The sequence below is a fragment of the Pipistrellus kuhlii genome, unplaced genomic scaffold (assembly GCF_014108245.1).
Source record: "Pipistrellus kuhlii isolate mPipKuh1 unplaced genomic scaffold, mPipKuh1.p scaffold_m20_p_10, whole genome shotgun sequence".
Taxonomy (NCBI): Eukaryota; Metazoa; Chordata; class Mammalia; order Chiroptera; family Vespertilionidae; genus Pipistrellus; species Pipistrellus kuhlii.
This window is the reverse complement of record NW_023425405.1, coordinates 38,309,514-38,334,425: the sequence shown is the minus strand read 5'-3', so window position 1 is coordinate 38,334,425 and position 24,912 is coordinate 38,309,514. Positions and strand designations below refer to the sequence as shown.

The following is a 24,912-nucleotide window of genomic DNA, read 5'->3' as shown; positions in this document are numbered from 1 at the left end:
AGGGAACATACACTTTACACATATTTGCTTCCTAAAGACACACAGACATCTGAAAGAAACCTGTAGATTAATGTGTATATATGAGACGATCCTGCTTTCAGAAAGCAAACATTAAAGTTTGAAGTAACCAGGAGCTGGACACTGAGCATTAAAGTGAAGAGAAATGGATGTCCCTTTCCTGTGACTGCTTTAGAACCCTGTAACACAGTCCTCATTTCAGTGCAGCGGCAGGGGCCCTTCAAATTGTCATCCCGGGTAGGACATTAGGGAAGCCAAGGCCACCACCCAGTGGGCGGGCGCTGGTTGTGGTTCACATAGCAGAAAACCAGTGGGAGGCAACCACTGAGACTTGGAACAAGGGACCCAAGTCTGTACACAAAACTGGAAGTCTGAGAGCGGAGCAAGGCAGATATAGAAGAGAAGTGTGGTCTTAAAAATGCAGCCATTCAGTTTAAGCCACTGCCTTCCCACTGGTTTTCAGGGTTTCTAGATGGTGACTATAAAAACAACTGGCCTGACACTTAACACAGATAAAAATCAGGGATATTTTGTTCAAAGTGTGCTGATATTAAAGTCTTGTTGTTGTTTTTTAATCTTCATTTGGAATTGCCTTAGGACCTTGCAACATAATGGAATATTCTCCAAAATAGTAATTCTTTCATTTTGGAGAGTGGGTTTGATTTGCAGAGAAAGCCCATAGTCATTTATAGAGAAGGCTGGTGAATTAGATTCATTACCTAATTTAATAACATCACTCTAGTTTAGAACGTGACTTTAAATAAAGGAATCTGATTATCTTACCTTATTTTCCCAACACTCATATTTATTTTGATTTTGCTACTTCCCCATTTCTTGGGTTTCATCGATTGGCATAATCTTTTGTCCTCTAGCTGTCTTAATTATATGTTATTTGGCTTTTCATAGTTAGCCTCAAAAACCCCAAATTCCCTACCTCCTCTTCCCACAAGCATTTCCTACAGTTCTTAGAACCTAAAACTAGAAGCATTTTGGTTGCTTGCTTCTGATATTATTTCTTAAAATGTAACCTATTAAATTGATTAAATAAAAAAATACATGTTCATTGAAGAAAATCCTAATATTCAGAGAAGCACAAAGATAAAAATTTATTTGTAATTTCAACAGAGAACGAATAACCATATTTCACTGTATTATCTTCTAGTCTTTCTTCTTTCCTCCCTCCCTTCCATATAGATCTTACCCATTTCTCTTTTACACTCTACACATTGCTTATAATCAATCTATTTTCTTCTTAATGAACTATATTGTTATTTCTTTTTTTCATTATCATTTCAGGCTGACCATCACTTTACTTTGAGGTGCAACCTAGTACATTATTCATGGAAATAAGCAATCCAGTGAAAGACCTTTGGGGTGATTCAAACAATATTCGACCTCTGACATTGAAGATGAAAGCAGAAAGATAATTCTGTTTTGACTTTGGATTGCGGTTCAATTCCTTGCCTTTGGCAGAGAACTCCCAATAGAAATGAACCGTTTGCCTCAGGAAGGGCTGTTTACTAAATGACTTGTAAAATAACATATCATCTGTTCTCTTTAACAATTTATGGCTGGGTGGCAACAGTACCTAAGTTTTCATCATGATGCTGCTTGCCATCCTGCTTGGGAGCAGATGGTAAGTATTTACTGTGAATGACCTTCCCCCCCACCCCTCTAATTTTTATCACTTAGAGTACTTCCCTGCAGTGGTGCCATATGCTATACACAAAATGCAGTGGTTACTGGATTATTATTTACAAGAGCTGAAAGGCATATACATTTCATGAGCTGCAAGTAGATATTTGTCTGAATTATTGGCTTGACATTGTATTCTACCAGGATCAATACCAAATTATGACATCATATCCTCATAAATATATGGTCAATCTTGGTAGATTTTGTTACACATTTTTTTTTCCCCTGCCAGAATAAAAAGTAATTCCTGCTTTCATGAAAGAAGCTGTCATAGAAACAGTGCCTTAAGAAAACAGATTAGGTGATTCATGCTGAAATTCTAAATTGTGCTGTGAACTTTTATGCGGGAATATTGGAATCTGACATTTACTACATTATTGAGGAACTCTCTAAGGTCAGGAAAACAACTACGCAGAGCACAAGCACTTTAAGAAGCTGTTATCTTGTAATGGGAATATAGTCTCTCTACATGATCATTAAGTAACACTAGAATTTGGAGGGATATGAAGAAAGATAATCTGTTCCATTCTAGTCAAATTCAAGAAACCTTGATTGAGTTCATAACCTGTGGCAAGTATTTCCCTGGGGGTACAAAGGTGAATAATGTCTGGGCATGGAGCACTGATGAGGGTAAGAGACTCAGGAAAATATAATTCAATGAGTACCAGAGGGCAGATATGCATCGGGAACTGCAGGAGCACAGCAAACCTCCCGACCGCATAGAAGTGAGACAGAGTGGGGCAGTGAGCCTTTCTAGAGAAGATGTGAAGGAAGAGGATGTAACCAGGAGCACATAAGCCAGTGAAGAAAGAGAAGGAGGTACAACATCGACTAAGGCATATATTCCCAGTTTGCATGGAATGACAAAGATTGCAGACATGTTGATGCCATATCAACAGAAAGTATAAAAGAAAAATCTTCAGATTATATATTTTATTTAATTCTTTGAACTCCAAACCAAGAAAAGAAAATAACAATAAAATAGGGCTAAAGAGTTATAGCAAGAAAAATGAATAAAGTAACAACTCTGGGTAATGTTTCTATATTCTATGCATGTTTCTATGTAATAATTGCTTAGAATAAATACAATGATAATTTGATTTTTGAATCAAAATGAGAGAATGAATAAATGAATGAGTGAATAAATGAATGAATGAGTGAATATCATTAAGTGGTGTTGACTAAGTGAAGGCTTTTGCATTTGAATGAGAATACTAAAGAAAATTAATTATAATAATACTATATTTATAATTACCTCTAATAAGAGTAAAAAAATCTTAAATAATGCAGGTATTCATCTTTACAATGTATAAATAGAATCTACATTTGTCTCAGGTCAGACATTTGTCTCTGAAATGTCCATAGATTACATCTAAAAGAATGTGAAGAAGAACGTTCAGTCTGTAAAAGAAAATATATTTGAAAATATGACTTTACTGTATTCAAATCAGGGTATTTTAATTCAAATAACACAGGAAAGGGAAAATGGTATAGCATTTAAAGTATAATATTTAACATTTACTAGTGTAATTGTGGGTTTTCTCCCCATTTTTATACTTTGCATACTGTGTATCAGCATATTCTGTGATCATAATGTGATTGGAGCATAAACTTGAACATGTTGAAAGAATAATCCTATTTTCCCTTTTTCAGATTAAAATAAACAATATAGTAAAATAAAAATGTAAAAATACAAATCATTCTTTCATGTGCCTAAGTATATATGCAATTTCTTCTAGGAATATTTTATTTAACTTTGTGGCCAGAGTTTAAAGATAGACAGATAAAAGGAGAGATAAATGTAAGAAAGAATTAATGTAAAGAAAATATTTTCATATAGAAAAATTAAGTATGTTAATTTAAAATATAGTAATGTTTAGGGAAGAAAAAATTTGTCCTAAGGTATTCTTTCGGTTTTCTCTTTGCAGGTGTCTTCTAAATTACCCAGGCTTTTCATAACTTCTTGCTGCCATGTTGCCAATTAAGTCAGCATAATTCTGTCTCAAAGGGGAAAAAAGAGCTAACATTATTGAGTTCTTCCTATGTGCCTCTTGCTGACTTCTTTATACATAAAATTTCACTTAATCCTCCATTACTCGTACATTGGGGAGAGTGTAGATATGGAGATGAGGGAACTGATTCACAGAAAGGGACAGAACCAGGTATTTAACCCAGGCGGTCTGAATTCATAGCTGAGGCCCAAAACCACTGTGCTACCCACTGACTCTCCAAATGACATGATGTTAATTAGTGCCTGTGATCAAAACAAATCATGATCAGGTTTCCTATAGTTAACAGGCAGTGTTTCCCAAACTTTTGACATATGTGTACCCCTTCTACAATTTTCATAATGCTGAGTACCCTTTGTACTCATGAGAACGTAGAATTAGGCGCAGCTAAGCATGGTGCAGTACATATCCCCACCAAACTCTTCCCGTTCCCCTGGGGGTACCCATACTATAGGGAATGCTCCATCAGGATTTCACTTCCTGTTGTCTGTCACTACACTGAATGATGATGGTTCTTTAAGATTAATATTCAGTAGATAAAATCTGGTTGGTTTAATATCTTGTTTTGCATGTTGTACCTTTTCTATGTGAACATAAGCCATTTAGACAAAACAATAATGTAAGGATTTGTCTACATAGCCCTCGATTTGATTCAATTTGCTCACATTCCTTACATCTGTTTAAGTAACTTGAAGCTTAGGTCTGTACTACTTGGAGTTGAATGGAAGTTTTAATTCATATCAGAATAGCCTTTTTCAGTCAAGAATATGACCACATAGTAAACAGACAGTACCAAATAAATAGATGGGAGCAAATTTTTCACTTCAATTCAATGCTAGTTGTGAATATTATAGTTAGTTTATATTTCCTCTATGGCTCTATTTCTGGGCACACAGAGTTTTTTTCCACAGTGTTATCAGAATGTAAATTTATGTAAAACTAAAAATAAAGTTAAAAGTTCAGCTATAAACTAAAAATAGTACCATTGTTATTGATATTAATACAACTAATGATTAAAACAAATCTTATATAATTTGCTGGCAGTGAGCAGTGTTTTGGTATTTCTCTGTGAAAAGCGTAATTTCTGTCTTTGGCACTCTTTAATGATAAGATTTTTTCCATTTCTGATAGAAGGAACTGGCTCATCGTTAATCTCACTGAATTCTGAGTTTGCCAGGCTTAATTCTACCCTTATGGTTCAACCAGCTGAACCCTCTATCCTCGGTCCACAGGGATGAGAAGTCCTCTGCCATGGCTTACTGTTCCTGTTCACACTGCTGTTGTAGCTGTGCTCTGAGCTGCATGGTATCTGATAAAAAGATTTCCCAGTGGGATAGGCCATTGGTTCTCAACTAGGGGAGATTTTGCCCCCTCTCACACTCCAAGGAACATACTTCAATGTCCAGAGATGTTTTTAGTTGTCACAACTGGGGGGTGTTGGTACCGGTATGTAGTGGGTAGAAGTCAGGGATGCTGTTAAACATCCCATAACCATCCCATAACAATGAAGTTGTCCAGCCCAAAATGTCACTAAGGTGAAGGTTAAGAAACTCTGTGCAAAGCTAACATTACAATGTGATATTAAACATGCTAAAGGTGGTGCTCGGGAGTAGAGAGAACTGGGTTTAAAATATAATAAAGAGAGGAATCATGTTTGGGTTGGTGCTGATGTTTTGGCATGAACTGAAGAGTTTGATTAACTTAACTGTGCACATGAGATTAAACAATAACAGAAACAAAAAGGACCAAAGAGAATTAAAATCTGAAATAAGTGCTGTTCCCTGGGAAACTGAATACCTTACTGAGGAATAACTGTGTTCTCTGACTATGATCCTCCCGATACCCTGACTCTAAACATGGAGCTGAGAGAATTGGGGAGGGAGGAGAACAGCCTGGACACATTATTTTTCCCTTTGGTCAGGTACAGAGCACATCTCTCTTCTAGTTTAAGATGACCAACTTATACTCCTTAGGGATGAATAACTTAGTGTCTTTCACCTAGTTCTGGGTTCTTGAAATTGAGGTTCCTATTTCCCACTGGAAATAAGGTCACACAATGCACTAAGTCACAAAATGTATTCTGAAAGGCCCTTGGCCAGTATCTCAACTAGAACTTCAAGAAATAGGGTTATGTAAGCAAATATATTTCATGAAAAGACAGTGCTTAGGAAGTGTGAGTATAGCTGCACTATAAAAACCAAATGGCATTTGGTATTGATAGTCTCTGTGACTACCCTTGTGAGAACTTCCCAGAAGAAAAGTCATGATTTTTTTTTTTTTAACTTACAATATATGGTGGGCATAATGATGTCACTTTCCATCTCACTGACAGGATTCTTCACCAGGCAACTATAATTCCCAATGTCTTCCTTGGTCACTGGAGCAATATGAAGAATGTTGTTTTGGGGAGAAAAGGAGTTGGAGCTGGTATGGACAGGTCTCCCATTTTTTAGCCACTGGTAAGCCAGCCGGGTACCTTCTTCCACCAGGCATGTCAGTGTCATGTTCCCTACATACTCCACAGCCCCAGAGGCAGGCTGAATCTGTACCATGGGTTTTGTGACAGGGTCTGCAATATCAAGAGAGATAGAAATGATTTTTACCACCATGACATTTTAACAAAAAATCTATGAAGTCTCTCGCATATTAAATCTCTGGGAAATGATTCTACAGTTTTATATTTGTAAATGTAAACAGTTCAGGCAATAATTAAAGAAGAGACTAAAAATGCAAAACAATAATAAATATAAAAATATAATTTACAACAGATAAATAATCACATTCTGGAACTTACTCTTCAAGGATTTCCTGATGAAAACCTTTATAGCTAATGGAAGTTAGTGGTGAAGAGCATCAGGGGCTCTCTTTCCTCTTTTGTGCTTGCAGACAATATGAAGGTAGACTCACACAGACAAAATTAACATCCTAATCCCCTCTTATGATTTGCCCTAAATCCCACGGGTAGCTGGTGGAATGGATGTGGAGAATCCAAATTTCTACTATTTGCAAAATATAAAGCTCATATATATTATACTTGTGGGGAATTGAGGGAAAGTTTTAGAAAATCATATATGTACCAATTACTTTTCCTTTTATGTAAGCGAACTAATTATATGTTTTAGTTGCTGTGCATTTGTTTTTGCAACATTACATTTGGCACTTTAACAAACCAGTGCCTACACTTCAAAACGGACTCAATCTGAAAATAGGATACTGGGATTATATCAAACTAGAGGCCTGGTACATGAAAATTCATGCACTGGAGGGGGGGTTCCTTCAGCCTGGCCTGCCCCTTCTCACAGTTGGGGAGCCCTCAGGGCTCCATCACACCTATGCTGCTGCCACTGCTGGCAGTGCAAGCCTTGGCTGGCCCTAGGTGACTGGGAAGCCACCATCTGAGGCTTGCTTGTGCCTTGGAATGGCCCTAGGCAGCTGGGGGGCTGAGCTCGGGTTTGGCCACACCATGCGCCTGCGGTGCCCCCCTTCCTCCCCCTCCCCTCCCCTGACTGGGCTGAAAGGACTGTGGGACTCTGGTGGCAGAGGGCAGGTCCAGCCACACTATGTGCCTGCCACCCCTCCAGTGGGGCTGAAAGGACTGGGGGACTCCAGCGGGGCTGAGGGGACTGAGCACCGCCATCTTGTGGCTATGGGACTGCCATCTTTGTGACAGCATGATAGTTGTTTTGCACATCCCCTCTTTATTAGTTAAGGATTAGGGAGGTAAAAGAGAAAACCAGTGGAGATTCCTATTGGAACTTTGAGGTATAGGAAACCAGTTTTATGTCATGAGCCTAATACATTGTAGTAATGTGATATCTGTCAAATGAGTAAATTTCTAAGAATGAGTATACATTTCTTTTTAAAAAAATATATATTTTGATTGGATTTAGAAAGGAAGGGGGAAGAGAGAGAGAGATAGAGAAAGAGAGAGAGAGAGGGAGAGGGAGGGAGGGAGGGAGGGAGGGAGAGAGAGAGAGAGAGAGAGAGAGAGAGAGAGAGAGAGAGAGAGAGAGAGAGAGAGAGAGAGAGAGAGAGACCAATGATGAGGGACAATCATTGATCTGCTGATTCCTGCATACCCCTTAAGGGTGATTAAGCTCACATCCTGGGCATGTGCCCTGATCAGGGATCGGATGGTGATCTCCTGGTTCATAAGTTGATGCTCAACCACTGAGCCACACCAGCTGGGCTGAATGAGTATATATTTCTTCTCTGAGTTTTAACTCTATAATTGTTGGATAAGGGTGGAGATTACATCAATATCTACAATAATTTTTAGCAGCCTTCATTAATTTTTGAGGTGCTTGACTTGGATTGATAAAGGATGGTGACTAACCCAGAGTTACATAGCAGTCAGTGGCAAAATGAAGAGGGCTTGACATCTGACAGTATTTTTCTGCAGCATTTTGGAGAGATATTGGTTTAATAATCTCCTGTTGTATGACTACAGGACACAGAGAGAGTGAGTGATATAGAAGTGACAGATGATTGGCAAAATATGAAGATTTCAATTTCCTATCATTAACCTGGTTCATGTATCTTAAGTAAATCTGCCTTGACTCATACAATTTCCTACACTGGAAAATGTTTATTACGGAACAAACAGACCCAAGCCTTCAGGCCAGAGGAGATAGGAAAACATTAAAGGGAAGGGGAGTTGAAAGGGCAGCCTGCAGGGCAACTGAGGAGTTCCATAGTCTCCAGCCTTTCTCAAGCTGGTGAAACAAACTGGCTTGTCTCTTTAATTTAATCCATCTTTTCTGGCAAGAACAAAGGATTTGGAATAGCTTTGTTTGCATTATTATGATTAGAAAAGAAAAATTAGTTGTGTACACTTATTACATTAAAAAGTTCATGTTTCATATATGTCTCTGTGTTGAAATATACATGGAATGAGATAACATGTCAAAGGTCTCATATGGAGAGAATAAATTATTAGAATAGACATTAGTATTGTAATCACACATTTGCCTAGAATAGTGTAACTCTGATGTGGAAGTCTCCTGAGAATACTTTTTTGTGAAGGCCCCTAAACCCTTATTAAGGCTTTTTGGTTGCATTTCTCTAAACAGATCCAATTTTACTACACATTAACAAGTAATGTTCTACTAAAAGTCATGGGAATAGATAGGATACTACACAGGAGAGTTTCATGAAAAATTCCCTTTAGATTTTTCTCCTTTTTGTCCCCCAAACAGGCATCTGCTTCCACAACCTGTGTATTTGCTGCCCTGCAAATTTGATCTCATCTCCACTCATTTACTCCACAAATATATACTGAGTACCTGCTAATGGCAAGCAACAGGTTTAGGCACTGAGGACAAAGCAGAAAATAATACGAAGTCCTTGCTCCCATTGATTTTATATTCTATGAGAGGAAGATAAACACTAAATAAGTAAAAATATATAATAGTTGAGTGGAAATAAGTGCCTTGAAAGGAATTTAAGTTCTCTCTCCCCCCTCTCCCCTCCTGTCCTTCTGCCCTCCTGCTCTCCTGTTTCGGCTGAGACCTAAAGGAAATAGGAAAGAGAACCATACTGTTGTCTAGGAGAAAAGCAGTCTAGGTAGAGGAACAGCAAGTACAAAGGTGCTGTTCTAGGGAGAACAAATTGACCAGAGTAGCCACAGCAGATTGTGGGAAAGTGAGTTGAGAAATGGAGTCACATAGCTATTGGTTATGTTGCGGAGATCATGGTGGACCTTGTAGGCCATTGTTAGGACTTTAATTTTTATTCTGAGTGAGATAGAAAGCCGTGGGAGGATTTCAGGCTACAGGAGGCAGGAGCAGAAACAGGGAGGCTAGGTATCAGGCTATTAGGATAGCCTGGGCAGAGCTGATGGTGGGGAGGAGTGGAGCTGTAGTGGGGGTTGTGAGAAGTGATGGAAATCTCTATATTTTGAGGATGAAGCTGACAGGATTCACTCATGGGCTGGATGTGGGACCTGAGAAAAAGGGAGGGGGCAATGGTAATGGCAAGGTTTTGCCCTAAGCAATTGATGTTATGGAGTTGGTACTTCTGAAAATTTAGGAGAAATATTGTAAAAAAAAAAAAATGGGTTTAGAGGGGAAAATGAGAACTTGGTCTTTGGGCATAGTATAGCTAAGGTATGCCATTTAAATACTATACTTCAATAAGAAAAATAACTGTCTAAACATTAGCTGACCCCACTCTCCCTCAGAGGACATTTCCCACAACTTCCATTGTTTCTTCAGGCTCGTCCTTGAACAGTCTCATCCGCCCCCACCCAGTGTGTCAAAATAAAAACCTCCATGTGACAAAATTAGAGATCTTCCCAGGGTGCATCTCATTACTTTATACTTGATAGTTTCCAGGCAAACAAAAAAGTTCTACTTATTGCTTGATTCCCTTTTCCTGGGCACTGAATATCCTTCACATTCCTCTCTGATTTAATCCTCAGAAAACCTCACCCGGTAGATAATGCCATTTGTGCTGTGAGACATGGAGGCTTTGTGGGCTAATGAATTTGCCCCAAATTGGAGAGCCAGTACCTAAAGCCCAGGTAGTCTAATCTGAGTCATGGCTAACTGCCATGCTACCCAGCTGCCCATAGCATTTATAGTGGACTCACCATCAACAGTGACTTGTATCTTCTGACTAGCTGAGAGAGTTCCATTTCCTTGAATGTTGACTTTCACAATGTAATTGCCTTCATCGGTGAACTGCAGTGGGTTGATGAGCAGAGATGCATTGGGTGGCATCATGGTGAACTTGTGTTGGTATTCCAGGTCGGGAACCACGGACTTGTTCACAGAGCCCAGTAAGTATTTGGGCATCGTGTGGTGTCTCTCAAACAGCCATATAATCTGAATGTCTGATGCCGGAGTGTGGAATCCATAGTGCACAGGGAGGTAGAGGGCCTGACCCCTGACACCATGGACGGTGTACGATGGCACCACCACCTTCAGCCCCGAGCAAGTGCCTGCAACAAAGGAAAGGAAAGCAGTAAAGACTCGGAGCCACATTTCACAACCTAAAGAGGCAGAGCAGAGAGAACCAGATTAGATGATAATTTCTTTCAAAGAAGCGCAGCTTCTAGCCTCTGACCATTCTGGTACCGGTTTCCTGAAGAGGTAAATATTTGTCTCTGAAACCTTCTGCATTTGAAAAACTCCACCCAAAGACTGTGTCGTTTACATGACTTCTTTAAAGGAAAGCAGAAGTTACTATCAGTGACTGTTAAAGAATAATGGGAAAAGGAGAACTGGTTAAGATTATTAGTTCTAAAGTCCATGAAACTTTAAAATTTTTTTAAATTGTGACTATCAATATCTGAATCATATATCCTAATCAAACTATGTGATTCGAGAAACTACTTCCTCCCAAAAATCTTCCTCCAAAGTCTTCTAAAATGGCTTTGTAGTCCATTATTGGAAGTTTTTACTTTTAGCCAAAGCCTTGCCAGATACAAATACCCCAAGGAGAGTGACATTAAATCATTATCAGTCATGATCAGTTATTCTTGCCGAGAGGCAGGAATCTGGCTGGTGTGTTTGAGAAACAGCGAGAGGTGGGAGTGGATAGAGCACAGAGGAGGAGGAGGAGGAACGTGTAGTAAGACATGAGGTCAGTAAGGTGTCGAGGCCAGATCAGGCCAAGTCTTAGGGTCATGGAAAAACACTTAGGCAATTATTCTCTGAGATAGGGATGCAACTAGAATGTTGTGAGCAGAGAGAGATACGATCTTTTTTGCTTTTGTTTTTTTGGGTGTATTTCATCTGCTGTGAGAATAGACAGGTGTGGGCAAGAGAAGGAGTAGGAAACCACTTAGGAGGTAACTACAGTAAAGTAGGCAAGAGAAGATTGTGCTAGAGACCAGGGTACTGGTAAAAGATACTGTGATAAAAGGCCGGCAGTGCTAATTTGATGACACATTGGGCTGTGATATAAGAAACCAAGAAGAGTAAAGAATGACTTCCAGGTTGTCCACCTGATCAACTGGAAGAGTGGAGTTGTTTATTAATGGACAACTAATAAAGTAATCACGGGAAGACTGTGAAGAGAACAGCTTTTCTAGGGGAAGGTCAGAGTTCAGTTTTGGACATGTTCATTTTAGATGCCCATTAGACATCCAAGAGGGAATACTGAAAGGCTATACTAGGCATGACAGCTGGATTAAAGTGGGTTTTAAGAGGGAAGGATGGTCCTGGAGGACCTTAGGGGCATGGAGCTTTGCCCAGTGCATAGCTCTGGCTCCTGCCCCTCCTATTTGCCTTGGTTGTTTGGCCTATGTAATTCTATGTCTGCAGGTTTTTTTTTTCTAGTTTTGTGTAGTTAGAGATTTCCCCATCTTTACCTTGTGTCATGGTGCATTGTTTTATTTAGCATTTTTATGTATTTGTAATTGAGAAGAGAGTCTTCCTTAGTTTAGGCTACCACATCGCTGAGGTCTTAATTAAAATCTCTTTGGTTCAAAACCTTCATTTTTAAAAGTAGCAATATGGCACCTACATCATACAAACATTTGAAATAGTGAAGGAGAGAATAGAGGAACTTAAATGTGAAGTATTTGAACAGTAAAAGGAAAAAAAGGAAATGAAATTAGAGTCAGTGGGTATAGACAACACTTCTGGGGAGCTTTGCTGTGAAGGGGAGCAGAAAAACTTGTCTTCTTTGTTAGGATGGATGCTGAATAGCACTTTTGTAGCTATTGGAATGATACCCTAGCCTAGAAAGAGAAATCTTGATGAAGCAGAATACATATGGGTGAAATGGAATAAAATCAGAGGTGAGAAGAGATGGGAATCTGGGCACAAATAAATATCTTACAATTGCTATTGAAAAGAGTGAGTTTGTCCAGTTGGCGTTAGCTCAGCCAAACACTAAACACTGGCTAGTTGATTATGAATGGCATCATGCAGGAGAACAGGAAGTTAATGCTCAAAAGCTGGAACTCCCCAATGGCATATAGGTTACAGATTATACAGGGCAAAAATCACAAGACACTGTGGGTTAGAGGTTCAGGGTTGTATTGGGAGCTGATAAGTAAACATCTCTTCAGATCTTGAGGACAGCTTTGAGGTCCGCTCTGGAATCTGTCTGTCTGGTTTTATAGAAAAGGAGTAAAGGGGAACTGAAACATAATTTAGGTCAAGATATTACATTTAGTTTAATGTACTTTGTAACCCTGAATCAAGACCTGGCCATTGTTTCTGGCTGCCGGGTGGGTAGTGACTTTAAGGGAAAGGATTAAGGTTTACAGGGCATCCTTTGAAGAAACTGCATAGTGTTGGGCTACCTCTTAACTCAAAATTATACATTAAATCAGGTTTCACAATTTCAGTTTCCTTATATACAAAATGTTTATCTTCTTTGATTGCTTCCCCTTTCTATCCCTACTAAAAAGGGGATCTTAAAGCTTTCATTGAGTCTTGTTATGAAAAGCCATCAATATTAGGAAGGGGAAGTATAAAGGTCAGTTACACAGTGAGTTCTTTGGAGAAAGGGAAAGGTGTAGGCCTCTTCCTAGGAGATATCACGTTCTACCGACAGTAAATTTCTCTCTTTCCATCCCAGGGTAGAGGTGGGGGCAAAGATTTCTATGGTTTTGGTCTTTGGTTAGCTAGACGCAGAAAGTAAGACTGTGGGGCCTGCAGGGAAGTTAGAGCAAAGAACTCAGGAGGAGAAAGAAGATCGGAGGAGGTTAGAGGGAGAAGGAACTCCCAGATGCTCAATTGAAACTGACTATAGGGACTGAAAGTTGGGTGACTCTATGGGAAAAATAAACATGTGTCTTACAGTCTCCTTGGGCTCTGTGTATATTTGTGGTTGACTTGTAAATTTTTTCCCCCTCATAATGGGCTGTACCTGCACATTTGTTTTAGTGATTTGGTCCATAACAAAAGGGTTACAAAGGTATGGGGATTTGCTTCTGTTTTCTTTTCTGGAAAGTTGAAGAACGTTAACGTTGTAGTTGTTCCCCATTTGAATTATTAGGAAAAGAAGGAACTGGTTGCTGGGAATTTTGAAGAGGAGACAAAATGGATTGCAGGGAAGGAGTAATGGTTTCTGCGAGGAAATCATAAGGGAGGAAAAGGAAGACGAGAGTAAATCTAAGACTTGAAACCAGTGATGCCTGAGATACGTGAAGCTGAGGCTGACAGAGAGGAAAAAGGCTCTTGAAGTCAATGTCCCCCAGGCATTTGGATGGGGCAGTACAGGGGGAAAAATTCATTTTGGTGCCCAGCTGGCATGGCTTGCGGGTTTAACGTCAACCTTTGAACCAGGAGATCACAGTTTGATTTCCCATCAGGGAATATTCTCAGGTTGCAGACTCAATCCAAGTAGGATTGCAGGAGACAGCCATCAGTGATCCTCTCTCATCATTTATGTTTCTATTAATATTTCTCTCTCCCTCTCCGTCTCTGAAATCAACAAAAGTATTTTAAATAATCATTTTGGTATATGTGTTACTTGCACAAAACAACATGAGCTTACATACCTTCCATTGAAACTGGTGATAGGAAGCTCCTGATAAGCAATAAACAATAAATAAAAACTAGCTTTTTAGTTGCCATTATTATTAACTTATATAAGCGGCAATTCCCACCATTTTTATTGGGTGTTTCTGTCTCTGTTTTACTGGAGTGCACATAAAAATATTTATGATTTCATCATTCACTCCTCATCTTAGACTCCCTTATCCTACTTTCACTGTATAGTCTTAAATCCACCACTTGCTAATTGCCTTGATATAAGGGATTTCAGGAACCTATTCTCTAAATTTGGAGAGAGATTACTGTATTTGATACTTTGATAAAGTTAAAAATCCACTAAATGTGAGGTCTTAGTAAAGGACACACACTTGTGATAAAAATGAGGATTTGTTAGTGAAGTTTTAATAAATCTTTTTTTTTTTCCTCCTGTGCGAAAAAGGAGTAGTATTAGATGAAGCATAAGGCTTCTCTTACTCTTGTTGATGTTATTGACATTCTGAGGTGCTTTTCTTGGGGTAGCAGGTACCCTACATTTGAAGGTGAAGGTCTGTATTTAATTTCTCAGGGGCACAAAGTATTTTGAAGTATTGAGTCTCAGGTGTTAGTCCACTTAATATGTTGCCAATCCCTGGATATACTTTAATAAAGTGGTGATTCTGTGTTTATTACCAAGGAATCAAGGGGAATGGTGGGAACTCATATCATTGCCTTGAGAATGCACTGGGAAAGCTGCACAGCCACCAACATAAAACTCAGTATTTGCCTCTGATAGTGAGCAGCTTGGTTATTGATATGATGGTCCCTGTAATACATTTCACAGCTCAACCCAGAAACCAGTGTCATGCTGAAATGTAGACCAAGATGGCTCAATCTGGCTAATCTGTTCTTGTCATTTGGGGAAGTCATTGCCAAAGTCCTTGTTCCCTTTTTTTGAAAAAGATAAGAAGTATTTCTTATCTACTTTTTTTTTTTTGTATGTGTATGTGTGGTTGAAGTTGGAAACAATTAACTGAGGTTGTAATATTCTGAAAGTGTTTGAGTAACACTGCATAGGCAGCTGGAATAGAACAGAAAGGTTGGTGAATTTTGGATCCTGTACCAAAAACTTGAATCTTAAGTATCAAAAGACTGATTAGAGAATCTGTGACTAGAGTTATGGGAAGCAAATTCTATTTAATAATATATTAAATATGAATATTGCAGTCCAGGTAAAAATGAAGCTACATTAGCAGAAAATAATTTATATGGCACTTATTATTTATATTAAATAATTTATATGGACAATATTGTTTAAGGAGGGTGGCCTAATTCTTTGGACCATTTTAGAAACTGCATCATATAATAATACCTTAAATAACATGTCATTAATATGTGTGCATATATGACAGTGGGAGAAAGCACAGCTGTGATAATAGCTGTTTCCTTAGGTTGCCCACACCATTTTTTTTAAACCAGATAAATTATATTTAGCAAGTTTTAAGAATGTCATCAAGGAACAAAATTTTCTGTATTTCAGTTATCTAAAATATTTTAATTTTGCAGGAAAGACATGAATCTATTGATATGATACAATCCTTACTTGTAGTGAACTTTGGGGAATAAACAAATAATTTAATGCTTCCCCTACATTTTAGGATGTATTTCCCACTACAGATGTGATGAATTCATGCTGTCAATTAACATTATATTAACTTAAAAAAAATTAGCTTCATTTTGAGTATTTTTCAAGTATTCTTTTCTAGTTGTATGAGAAAACCTAAAGAACCAAAACTATTGATTTTAGAAAGTCAACCTTTGTGTGTACAAATAAACTTCAAAAAAATGACATAAAATTGATGAAATTTTAATTTGCTTTCGATATTCCAAATATCTTGACTTAATTTAAAATTCATTTTATTATTAGATTAATATTTTTTGCATATAGGGCATAGTAAATTGGAGAAACTTAGCTAATACCATTAAAAATCTGAAATGAGCCGGGACCGGTTTGGCTCAATGGATAGAGCGTTGGCTTGGGGACTGAAGGGTCCCGGGTTCGATTCCGGTCAAGGGCATGTACCTTGGTTGCGGGCATATCCCCAGTAGGGGCTGTGCAAGAGGCAGCTGATCGATGACTCTCTCTCATCGATGTTTCTAACTCTCTTTCTCTCTCCCTTCCTCTCTGTACAAAATCAATAAAATATATATTTAAAAAAAAATAAAAAAAAAAATAAAAAAATAAAAATCTGAAATGAAAATTATAGCAATAATTTCCCCAGAAGAAACTCCTTTAAATAGTGTAGCAACAGAATGTACAGTGTTAAGGAATAGCTCAAGTTGTTGTAAAATTTATCTATATTCCAGAAACAAAAGACTCTTTAGGCCAGTTTCAGTATTGAATATAAACATCAAACTTGCACAAAGTGACCTCTAGCTGTAGCTTAAAATAGTTGGCATTTACTTCCCCATTATCATGTATGATATTAGCAAGCATAACACAACTATTGTTGACTGAAAACAAACGCTTGCGTATTTAGAGAAAATAGAAATTATAAAGTTTTACTTTGAGTAGACTTTACAAACTACATTTTGGGCTTCCAATTTTTAAGGTTTTTTTTTTTTTTTTTTTTTTTTTTTTGTGTGTGTGTGTGTGTGTGTGTGTGTGTGTGTGTTTTAAAGGAAAACAAAAGATAATTCAGTATTCCAAAAACAGTGTCCCACATTACCTATTGTCTTTACAACACACTACTAATGGAAAAAAGTAAATTTGTGTAAGAAAGTCTTAAGTAAGGGATAATAACTGCTTTAACTACTTATGAACTTGCTACTTCCCTAAAGTATATCTTAATTTATTTTAGTTGAATTCCTCAAGCAAGTCACTTATAAAAGCATTAGTTGTAAAATGACCACAATCCCATTGTTATAAAATTAAAAATAAGTGGGGCACTGACACACAGGATATTTTCAAATCATACAGAAATGCACAAGGAGAAAAAGCCATGTAGGGCAACTGTTTAATTTTTTTAATTAAAATTTAAAATCAATATAAATTTGAATTAGACAACATACACACTTAGAACTAAGTCACAATTAAGGAAAACTCAAACACTTAAAAATTTTACATGTTGTATGTTTCAAGTATGTGGGCTATATATATCATTAGTTACAGGTCTGAATAACAATCTTATTCACAATGAAAACTATAATGAAATATATGAGTGAAAACAAGGCTCTGAACAACTGAAGAAGGCTAAAACTTAAATTGCTCATTTAGCTAAGTTGTTCTTAACATTAAGGAAATAAACATCTTTTTAAAAATTCCTATCTGTTGAATGTAAATAAGGAACTACCTTGACTTCTAAAACTCATAAATAGAAGGAATGAAAAAGAGAACATCTTATGAAAAATAATGACAGCAACAGTGGGAATTTTGGTGAAAGATTCTTTTAAACTCTAAGGATAAAGGAATTGAGGAAAAATATTCAGGTACAGAAAAAAAAATTTCATAGGAATAGCCATCGGGCAAAAAGAAAGGCTCAAAGCCTTTTGGAGAATTAATACTATTTAAAACACATTTCTCTGTACTGCATATAAAATATTTTTTGTCTGTTTGGAATCTTATCTTTTTCCATATTTCATAAGATAGGTCATTTTAAAATGAAGTAAAGCTAATGGTTTGACACATTATCTAGAATAAGAACAGCAAAAAAATTATCATAAATTGTTTTTGAGTTTCACTATAAGCAGTCACAAATTCATGGCCTATAAGAATATTTGCCAAAATGAAATATATATGTAAACTCTCTCTCTAAAAAAAAAGAAAAAGAAATTCATTATGTTTTTAGAATGTTTTAACTTTCTGCTAGTGACAATAAGTATTGTTCTAAGAAACAATAACCATCTACTGATTGAACCTTATTTCTACTAAATGTTCCTGACTCTTTGGTGAAACAAAGTATGTTATTGTTTAAAAGGTTCTGAGCTGTTCTTCAATTATCTGACTGAATCTACAGCCTAAAACAAATATTTACCTTAAACCCACAATTTAAAAACACCACACACAGCTAAAACACAAATCATGCAGTGGCTTACCTAAGAGAAGGAGGTATATTTTGCACTGAAAGACCCCAACGGTACTGCTGAAGGGCTCCATGAAAGCATCCTGCCCCATGTATACGGTGCCCTGTTCCTAGTGGCAACTTGGTTCATGGACCAGCAGCTGCTGTTTATTTGCTAGGGAAATTAGCAGTGAGGTAACAGACCCTATCCTGCCTCTCGCGTCTGCGATTTGAATACAGAATGAATGTGTATACAAAGGACACAGGGAGTGGGAACACCTGTTACATGTTCTGCAAGAATATTGGCTTATGAACAGCTTCTTAGCAATTATCAGTAATTGTCAATTTATTTGATAAATTGTCCTTAGTTATTAGTAATCACATGAAGGAAAACACCCTTTTTGGTGACTTTCTTGAAAAACAGTATGCCTTCATAATGAGAGCATGTTGTGAAATTGCCTGAAAAACAAAAAGCTTCTTTCCTATCATGCAAAACGATGCTATTATTTTGAAAAATGAAAATTTTTCTTTGAAAATGGAAGTATTTCATAGACCTGCTAAACAGTCACAGATCATCATGAAGTCACGAAATAACATAAAAGTTATACCAAAGAATCAAGAAGGGGCACTTGAATGTCTTTAGAAATGTAGTATTTCATATGATACATTTCTGCTATGATCTGGTTGAAACTATAGATTCATGTTATTTTTAAAAACAAGCCACAGGTGTGTTTCCAAGTAACACTGGATTATGGGCTGGTATAGTTATAATGTAAAAAAAAAAAAAAATCCTCAGCCAACAGATAATATCTGAGGCCACATTTTCACCGCTGAAGCATAGAGCAAGTGAACCAATGGTCTGGAGAGCTGACCACCGCTGTGGTGTCTGGGCCCCAGCTTTTCAGCCCGGCCTCGTCACTGCCATGGCAGCAGGCAGTCTGAACATTTCCGCTTAATTTACTAAGTTATAAGTTAACCCTCATTTCACTTCTTGCAAGAAAGCTCTAGTCCAAGCCTTCCACTATATAAAATAAAAAGTATATAACCATATTGCCATCAAATGGAACAAAATTCCTCGCATAAATTATTTTTCACAATAAAGGCTCCCTGAAGATGTTCAGAGCTACTAATAGGAAAGGAAGACTATTCCTCAGGCATAATTAAAGGTTGAAATAAAAGAGATGAGAGTTATTTTGGAATCCAAGTTTGGAAACACTTTTTGCGTTAAGGCTCCCAGCGTTTCCAGGAGTGCCTCTTTCGGCGAAGAGAGTGAGCACCGGTGGGACTCCGGCAGCCTCTTTGGGGGTCACTTGATGACCTCTCCACGCTTCAGAAAAATGACAAAAGCCCCCGGTAATTACTGTACCACAACTGTCTCTGTGCGTGTACATGTTACTGTAGCACTTATCTTCTTAACCTCAATTTTATTGCATGTTTATTTTCCCCCGAATACAGATCAGTCTTATTTATTTATGAATCCTTAGCACCTAGCAGAGTGCTTAAGTAGTATTTTTGTTAAGTTGTTCCCTCAGAAATAAACCCCAAATGCTCTTTCGCCCATGTCTTCTGATTCTCAGTTCTTGCTTAAGAAATGTATATAAATTTTAATATTGGATTGCAAAAAATACAATATGGAAGTTCTATAGATTTCACATGGACTATACCTTATAGGCTTTAAATCAATATTAACCTGCAATTGCTTTGTTAAATAAGCTCTTTCCAGTTTCAAACCCAGTGCTGGCTCAGGAAGAAGTTCTTTGGTCCTACAAAAATGAGAAAAATAAAGACAATGTAGTGAGTTTTTCCTAATGTTAAATTTACTTGATTTAAAGGATTAATTTTTACTGTTGTTTTTGTAGTTGTGCTAATTTCTTTTGGGTTATATTTAAAAATATCTGTTATTTTCCTGACATAGAAAGTAAATTATAAGTATTACCAATAAATAAGTAATTGTCAAATAAATGCCAAAATTAATCATAGTTGTGATCATTCCACATCATAGCAAATATTAAAAAATAACAATACCTGTATGACATAACTTCATAAAATGCTACCTGGTGTGACTATGACAGAGCGCCCTCTAGCAGCAGGAGTAATATCTGAATTCAGGTTGTTTACCCAGGAAGCCTTACAGGTAATGTTAACATACAACTGCAACTGTTGTAAATTTCTACATGACTGTTAAAAATGGGTTAAAGTGCTTTGTAAGAAATGTTCCACCACCAAAATCTCACATTTCATTTGTAACCCATTGATTCTGCTCCTCCATTCTATTCAGGAGCCTATTTATTGATCTCAGTTATATGCGCATTTACAATGAAAAAACTGATGAATCTAAAGCAATCAGTATCCATGATGATTACATTCCAAGCAATGAATGCAAGAAGCCACTGGGGGTAGTGTGTGTGTGTGTGTGTGTGTGTGTGTGTGTGTGTGTAAGAGAGAGAGAAAAAGGGGGTTAGGGGACAGATGGTGTTTGGTGGGAAGATCTTAATCAATTTTAAGTCTGATCTTGCTTTATAAAGCAGTCTGTTACATTCATTCCAAACATACACATTCTTTATTTACTAGTAGCATATGAGTATTTTGCAATGGGAACAATTGGGAGGGAGAGGTAGTGAAATGACCAGTTAATGTAGAACAGTGGGGACGAGGAAGAACTGGGGAAAAAGCAGCACTGTCCTATGTTACAACTAGATCCTAGATCCTAGATCCTAGGACAGTTTACAGGGAAGAGCTGGCTGCTGGAGGAGGCCCTCATCCTCACCCATGCCTGTGCTGGTGTTCACTTCTCTACAGTTATGTCTACAAGGCTGCCTCCCAGAAGCCTAGGTATACTGATCACTTCGCAGCAATGTCATGCTTCCTGGGTCCCTCTCCAGGTCCCTGTTCTATCGTCAGCAAGCTTCCGGTTTTCTACTCCTGCTTGCTTAGGGAGTGTCGTTACACATCATAAAGAGGTCACTTCTTTCCACTGCTTTGATGTTTAGAGGACGATTAGAAATGTATCTTCTTAATCAAATCAAGAACTCAGCTTTAATTTAAGCTTCTAGAGGCTCCTCTCATTTGGACCATCATAAATTTATCCTTATCCTATTTTACTGCTAATGCTATTGTCTCAAGTCAGATCCAATTAGCTGTTAAACCTGATGTTCCAATCTGTAGAAACGGGGTGAGCACTTCTTTATAAAATTACTATCTCACACTCTGACTGTGATCTTGCCTCTATAAGGGCTGTTGGACATAAGCAACACAATGTTCAGTTTGTCAAATGGTATAATTAATGTAAAACTGAAATGTATTGTTATCTGTCTACTGGATCCCCCCTGGTGCTTGCATATTAACATCAGAGTGAATTTCATTATTTTTCTGAGTTTATTATGATGATGTTCAGAACACTTCATCTTTTTCATGCATTCAAACTAGAACATCATTCTTTTACTTTCCAAATTGTTCTCTCAGAGATTATGTACTCTCAAGGTCATATTAAATCCTAGAGAAAGGAATAAAGCCTGTTTTTACGTAATTAATTCAGTTTGCTTATGCATGTTTGCTCAGTCTACATGGATTTCCTTTTTATTCTCCTTATTCCATTTTTGGTGACATCTCTTTGAAAAGAAATTAGCCCAAAGAAAGAACATATAAACACAAGCATATCAAAGTAAGTGTGCTTGAATACTAATGTAGACGAACCCTCCCTCTCCACTTAGTATCATTGTTTACCAAGTAAATCATGCAAACAGCTCTCAGTTTTGAAGTTTCAATATATTTTCAAGAATACAGTGTTTCCCCGAAAATAAGACATCCTCCGAAAATAAGACCTACTTACAGGTTTCCTTCTGAGTGAAATATAAGGCATTCCCCCGAAAATAAGGCCCCCCCTAGGCTAAACATGAGAGATTTGGTCCACTGATTCTGAAAGAAATGGAGTCACAAGAAATTCACCAGGAAATTCAGGAATTGGATTGTTATGATGATGTTCCAGAAGATGATGACATGATTGTCATTGAATAAATGAGTAAATTCTTGATACTGTAGGATTCACAGTTTGTCTGGTTTGTGTTGACAACTACCGTACTACCGTACCGTATACAGGTAATAAATTTCCTTTATTTTCATTTAACAATAAATATGTACCGTATTCTTCTTCATGGAAAAATAAGACATCCCCTGAAAATAAGACCTAGCGCATCTTTGGGAGCAAAAATTAAAATAAGACACCGTCTTATTTTTGGGGAAACAGGGTATCATCCAGCAAGCTTTCCTTGAGGCTTGTTGGCAGGCCATCCATACTTTCCACTACTATGCTCTGGCCCAGTGGTCAGCAAACCATGTGAGCCACATGCGGCTCTTAGGCTCCTTGTGTGTGGCTCTTCCACAAAATACCACGTATGGGCATGCATGTACAGTGTGATTGAAACTTCGTGACCCATGCGCAGAAGTTGGTTTTCGGCTCTCAAAAGAAATTTTAATCATTGTACTGTTGATATTTGGCTCTGTTGACTAATGAGTTTGCCGACCACTGCTCTGGCTTACCACTAACAGCCTTCAGGCAAGTGTATATATATATTTGAAAAGTGGAAATTACATAACATGCTTTCACCTTTTTAAAAATGCTCTCTCAGCCTGTAAAAGGTTTTTTGTTTGTTTGTTTTGTTTTTGCAGTTAAAATGCATTATGTATGGCTTACGTAATTATTTTCTATAGTGTTAGGGTATGTTGAATTAGAAAATATAATTTAGATAGCAGCACTGATTTACTTTTACATTTTTTTCAATATTACAGTCACAATGTTTGAGCTTTCAGAAGTCTAAGTTCACTTCTTTTTAATTTATAAGAAATGAAATGTGCAGTATTAGAGTAAAACAAGGTCTTAAAAGCTTTTTTGCCTTTTCAAGATCAAATAGATACAGAATATACTCATTTCCCCACATTTAGCTTATGGGGGAGAAAAACCCCCACACTGAATAAAAAAACTTTTTTATTTTATTTGGATCTGGGTTTGGATCTGCATTCTAGTCCTGGATCAATCTCTAATAAAATGTGTGCCCTCAACAGCTTATGTGGATAAATTTTCCCATCTCATAAAGAATGGATTTGAAAGATGAGAGCTGGCTGCCTATATGAATAACTGACTTTTTAAAACACAGAATCCAAAAGAAATCAATAACAAGAACAACAGCACAGACTGTTTATATTCTCAGATGAATATAAACATTCAGGCTTGAAAACTATTGGATTTGTATCACCCCTAATGTATTCTTTTTCAACAAAATAGTAATCTCCTTGAGGACACGACTGTATCTTATTAAAATGCTTTGTATCCTGCCTGGCCCCAACAATCAACAAATGTTTATGGAATTGGGTTTTAGTTTATAAGCTAATATGATGAGCAATTTCTGTTTCTTTTGATGCTTTCAGGAACTTCTAAATCTTAAAGAGTTTCACACACAAAGAACTGTCTGGCAATTAAGATCCAAGCAGGTAAAAAACAACAACAACACACAAAATAAACAAACAAAACAACAAAACTAGCACTGCCCTAAAGTGACTGGAAATTTTTTTTATATGTGTTAGTGATAACCAAGTCAGAGGGGCATATAGGTAAACATAACATTTCAAACGGAATTTTTCAGCACAGGGTAATTCTGTTGGAGCAGAGAACTGGGCAGAATTATGACTCTAATATCTCATACTTGTAAGGTGCTTTACAATTTATAAATTGCATTTACTTGCCTCATTTTTATCCTTACAAAACCCTAAATCAAATAATTACTTCATCAGTAAAAACTATTCAGAAAAGACTCTGAGAGGTCAAATAATAGATTTTGAGAGTTGAAATTAACTATATTAGTGTTCCCGTCAGTCATTTCCAAACTACTTTTATTATTTCTGTCATAACTGATTACCACTTCATACTATAGTTTACCGAAAACATTTCATTTGTGCGTCACACTTTAACTTTTTTTAGTTGTCTTAAGAAATAGTTTTGAAATCATGGGTCTGGATTCCCCCCTAAGAAAGACTAAATATAAATAAATGAAATAAAAAACATCATCGGTACCATGAGTCAAGGTAAGAAACATCTAAACCTATAGAGAATTTTTTAGGAGTTTATTTGAGCCAAACTGATGACAACTGCCAGGAAGCAAAATCTCAAAGAATTGAGAAAATGCTCAAGGATGACAATTTTACAGCTTATTTCATACATTAGAATAAAAGAAGGAGATATCTCCTAAGTGAGCTTATATTGGTGGCAGATTACAGGGATGGGAGAAGGCAAATCAGTGAAATCTCTGAGAATAGATTAATGGTAACACGGAGAGACATTTCTTTTACATTGGTGGATACAGGATAGTTAAAAGCGTTTAAAGTGCAAAGAGATGATGGGTTTTGTGGTCTGATGCTCTGGTGTGGTGGGTGTGGCCTGAGGGGTCTGGAAAAGGGGGTTACTCTGACATTCCAAAGTTGTTATCTTAGATGCAGAAAGATGACAGACAGCCTTACTTAAGGTAAGAATGACCTTCGTCAAGGAAGCCACAGGCCTAGGATGAGACTAAGGGCCATCATCTATTTTTAATTAGCTATTTTTATGTTCAGACCATCCTATATGGTTATTTTTCAGGCCTCCCCCGAGCTTGTAAGGTTTAGTATGTGGCCCCTTTTTTGGCCACACATGCTTTAGAACTCACTCTA

The 24,912-nt window shown here is 37.3% G+C and overlaps 1 protein-coding gene across 4 annotated transcripts in view; it reads right to left on the bottom strand.

Moving 5' to 3' along the window:
• Window positions 1-19,925, bottom strand: part of HEPACAM2 (HEPACAM family member 2) — a 41,916-nt gene extending 21,991 nt beyond the window's left edge. For 2 of the 4 annotated variants that reach the window (XM_036429427.2, XM_036429429.2), the window contains exons 1-3: window positions 18,251-18,442; window positions 10,315-10,665; window positions 6,010-6,291 (exon numbers count right to left, since the gene is read on the bottom strand). In XM_036429427.2, the coding sequence (XP_036285320.1) occupies window positions 6,010-6,291; window positions 10,315-10,665; window positions 18,251-18,329 (712 nt within the window). In that variant the 5' untranslated portion in view covers window positions 18,330-18,442. Of the gene's footprint in view, window positions 1-6,009; window positions 6,292-10,314; window positions 10,666-18,250; window positions 18,443-19,906 lie in introns of those variants that run through there. The other 2 variants (XM_045578432.1, XM_036429428.2) reach the window with 2 other exon arrangements.
• Between the last annotated feature and the right edge of the window lie 4,987 nt (window positions 19,926-24,912).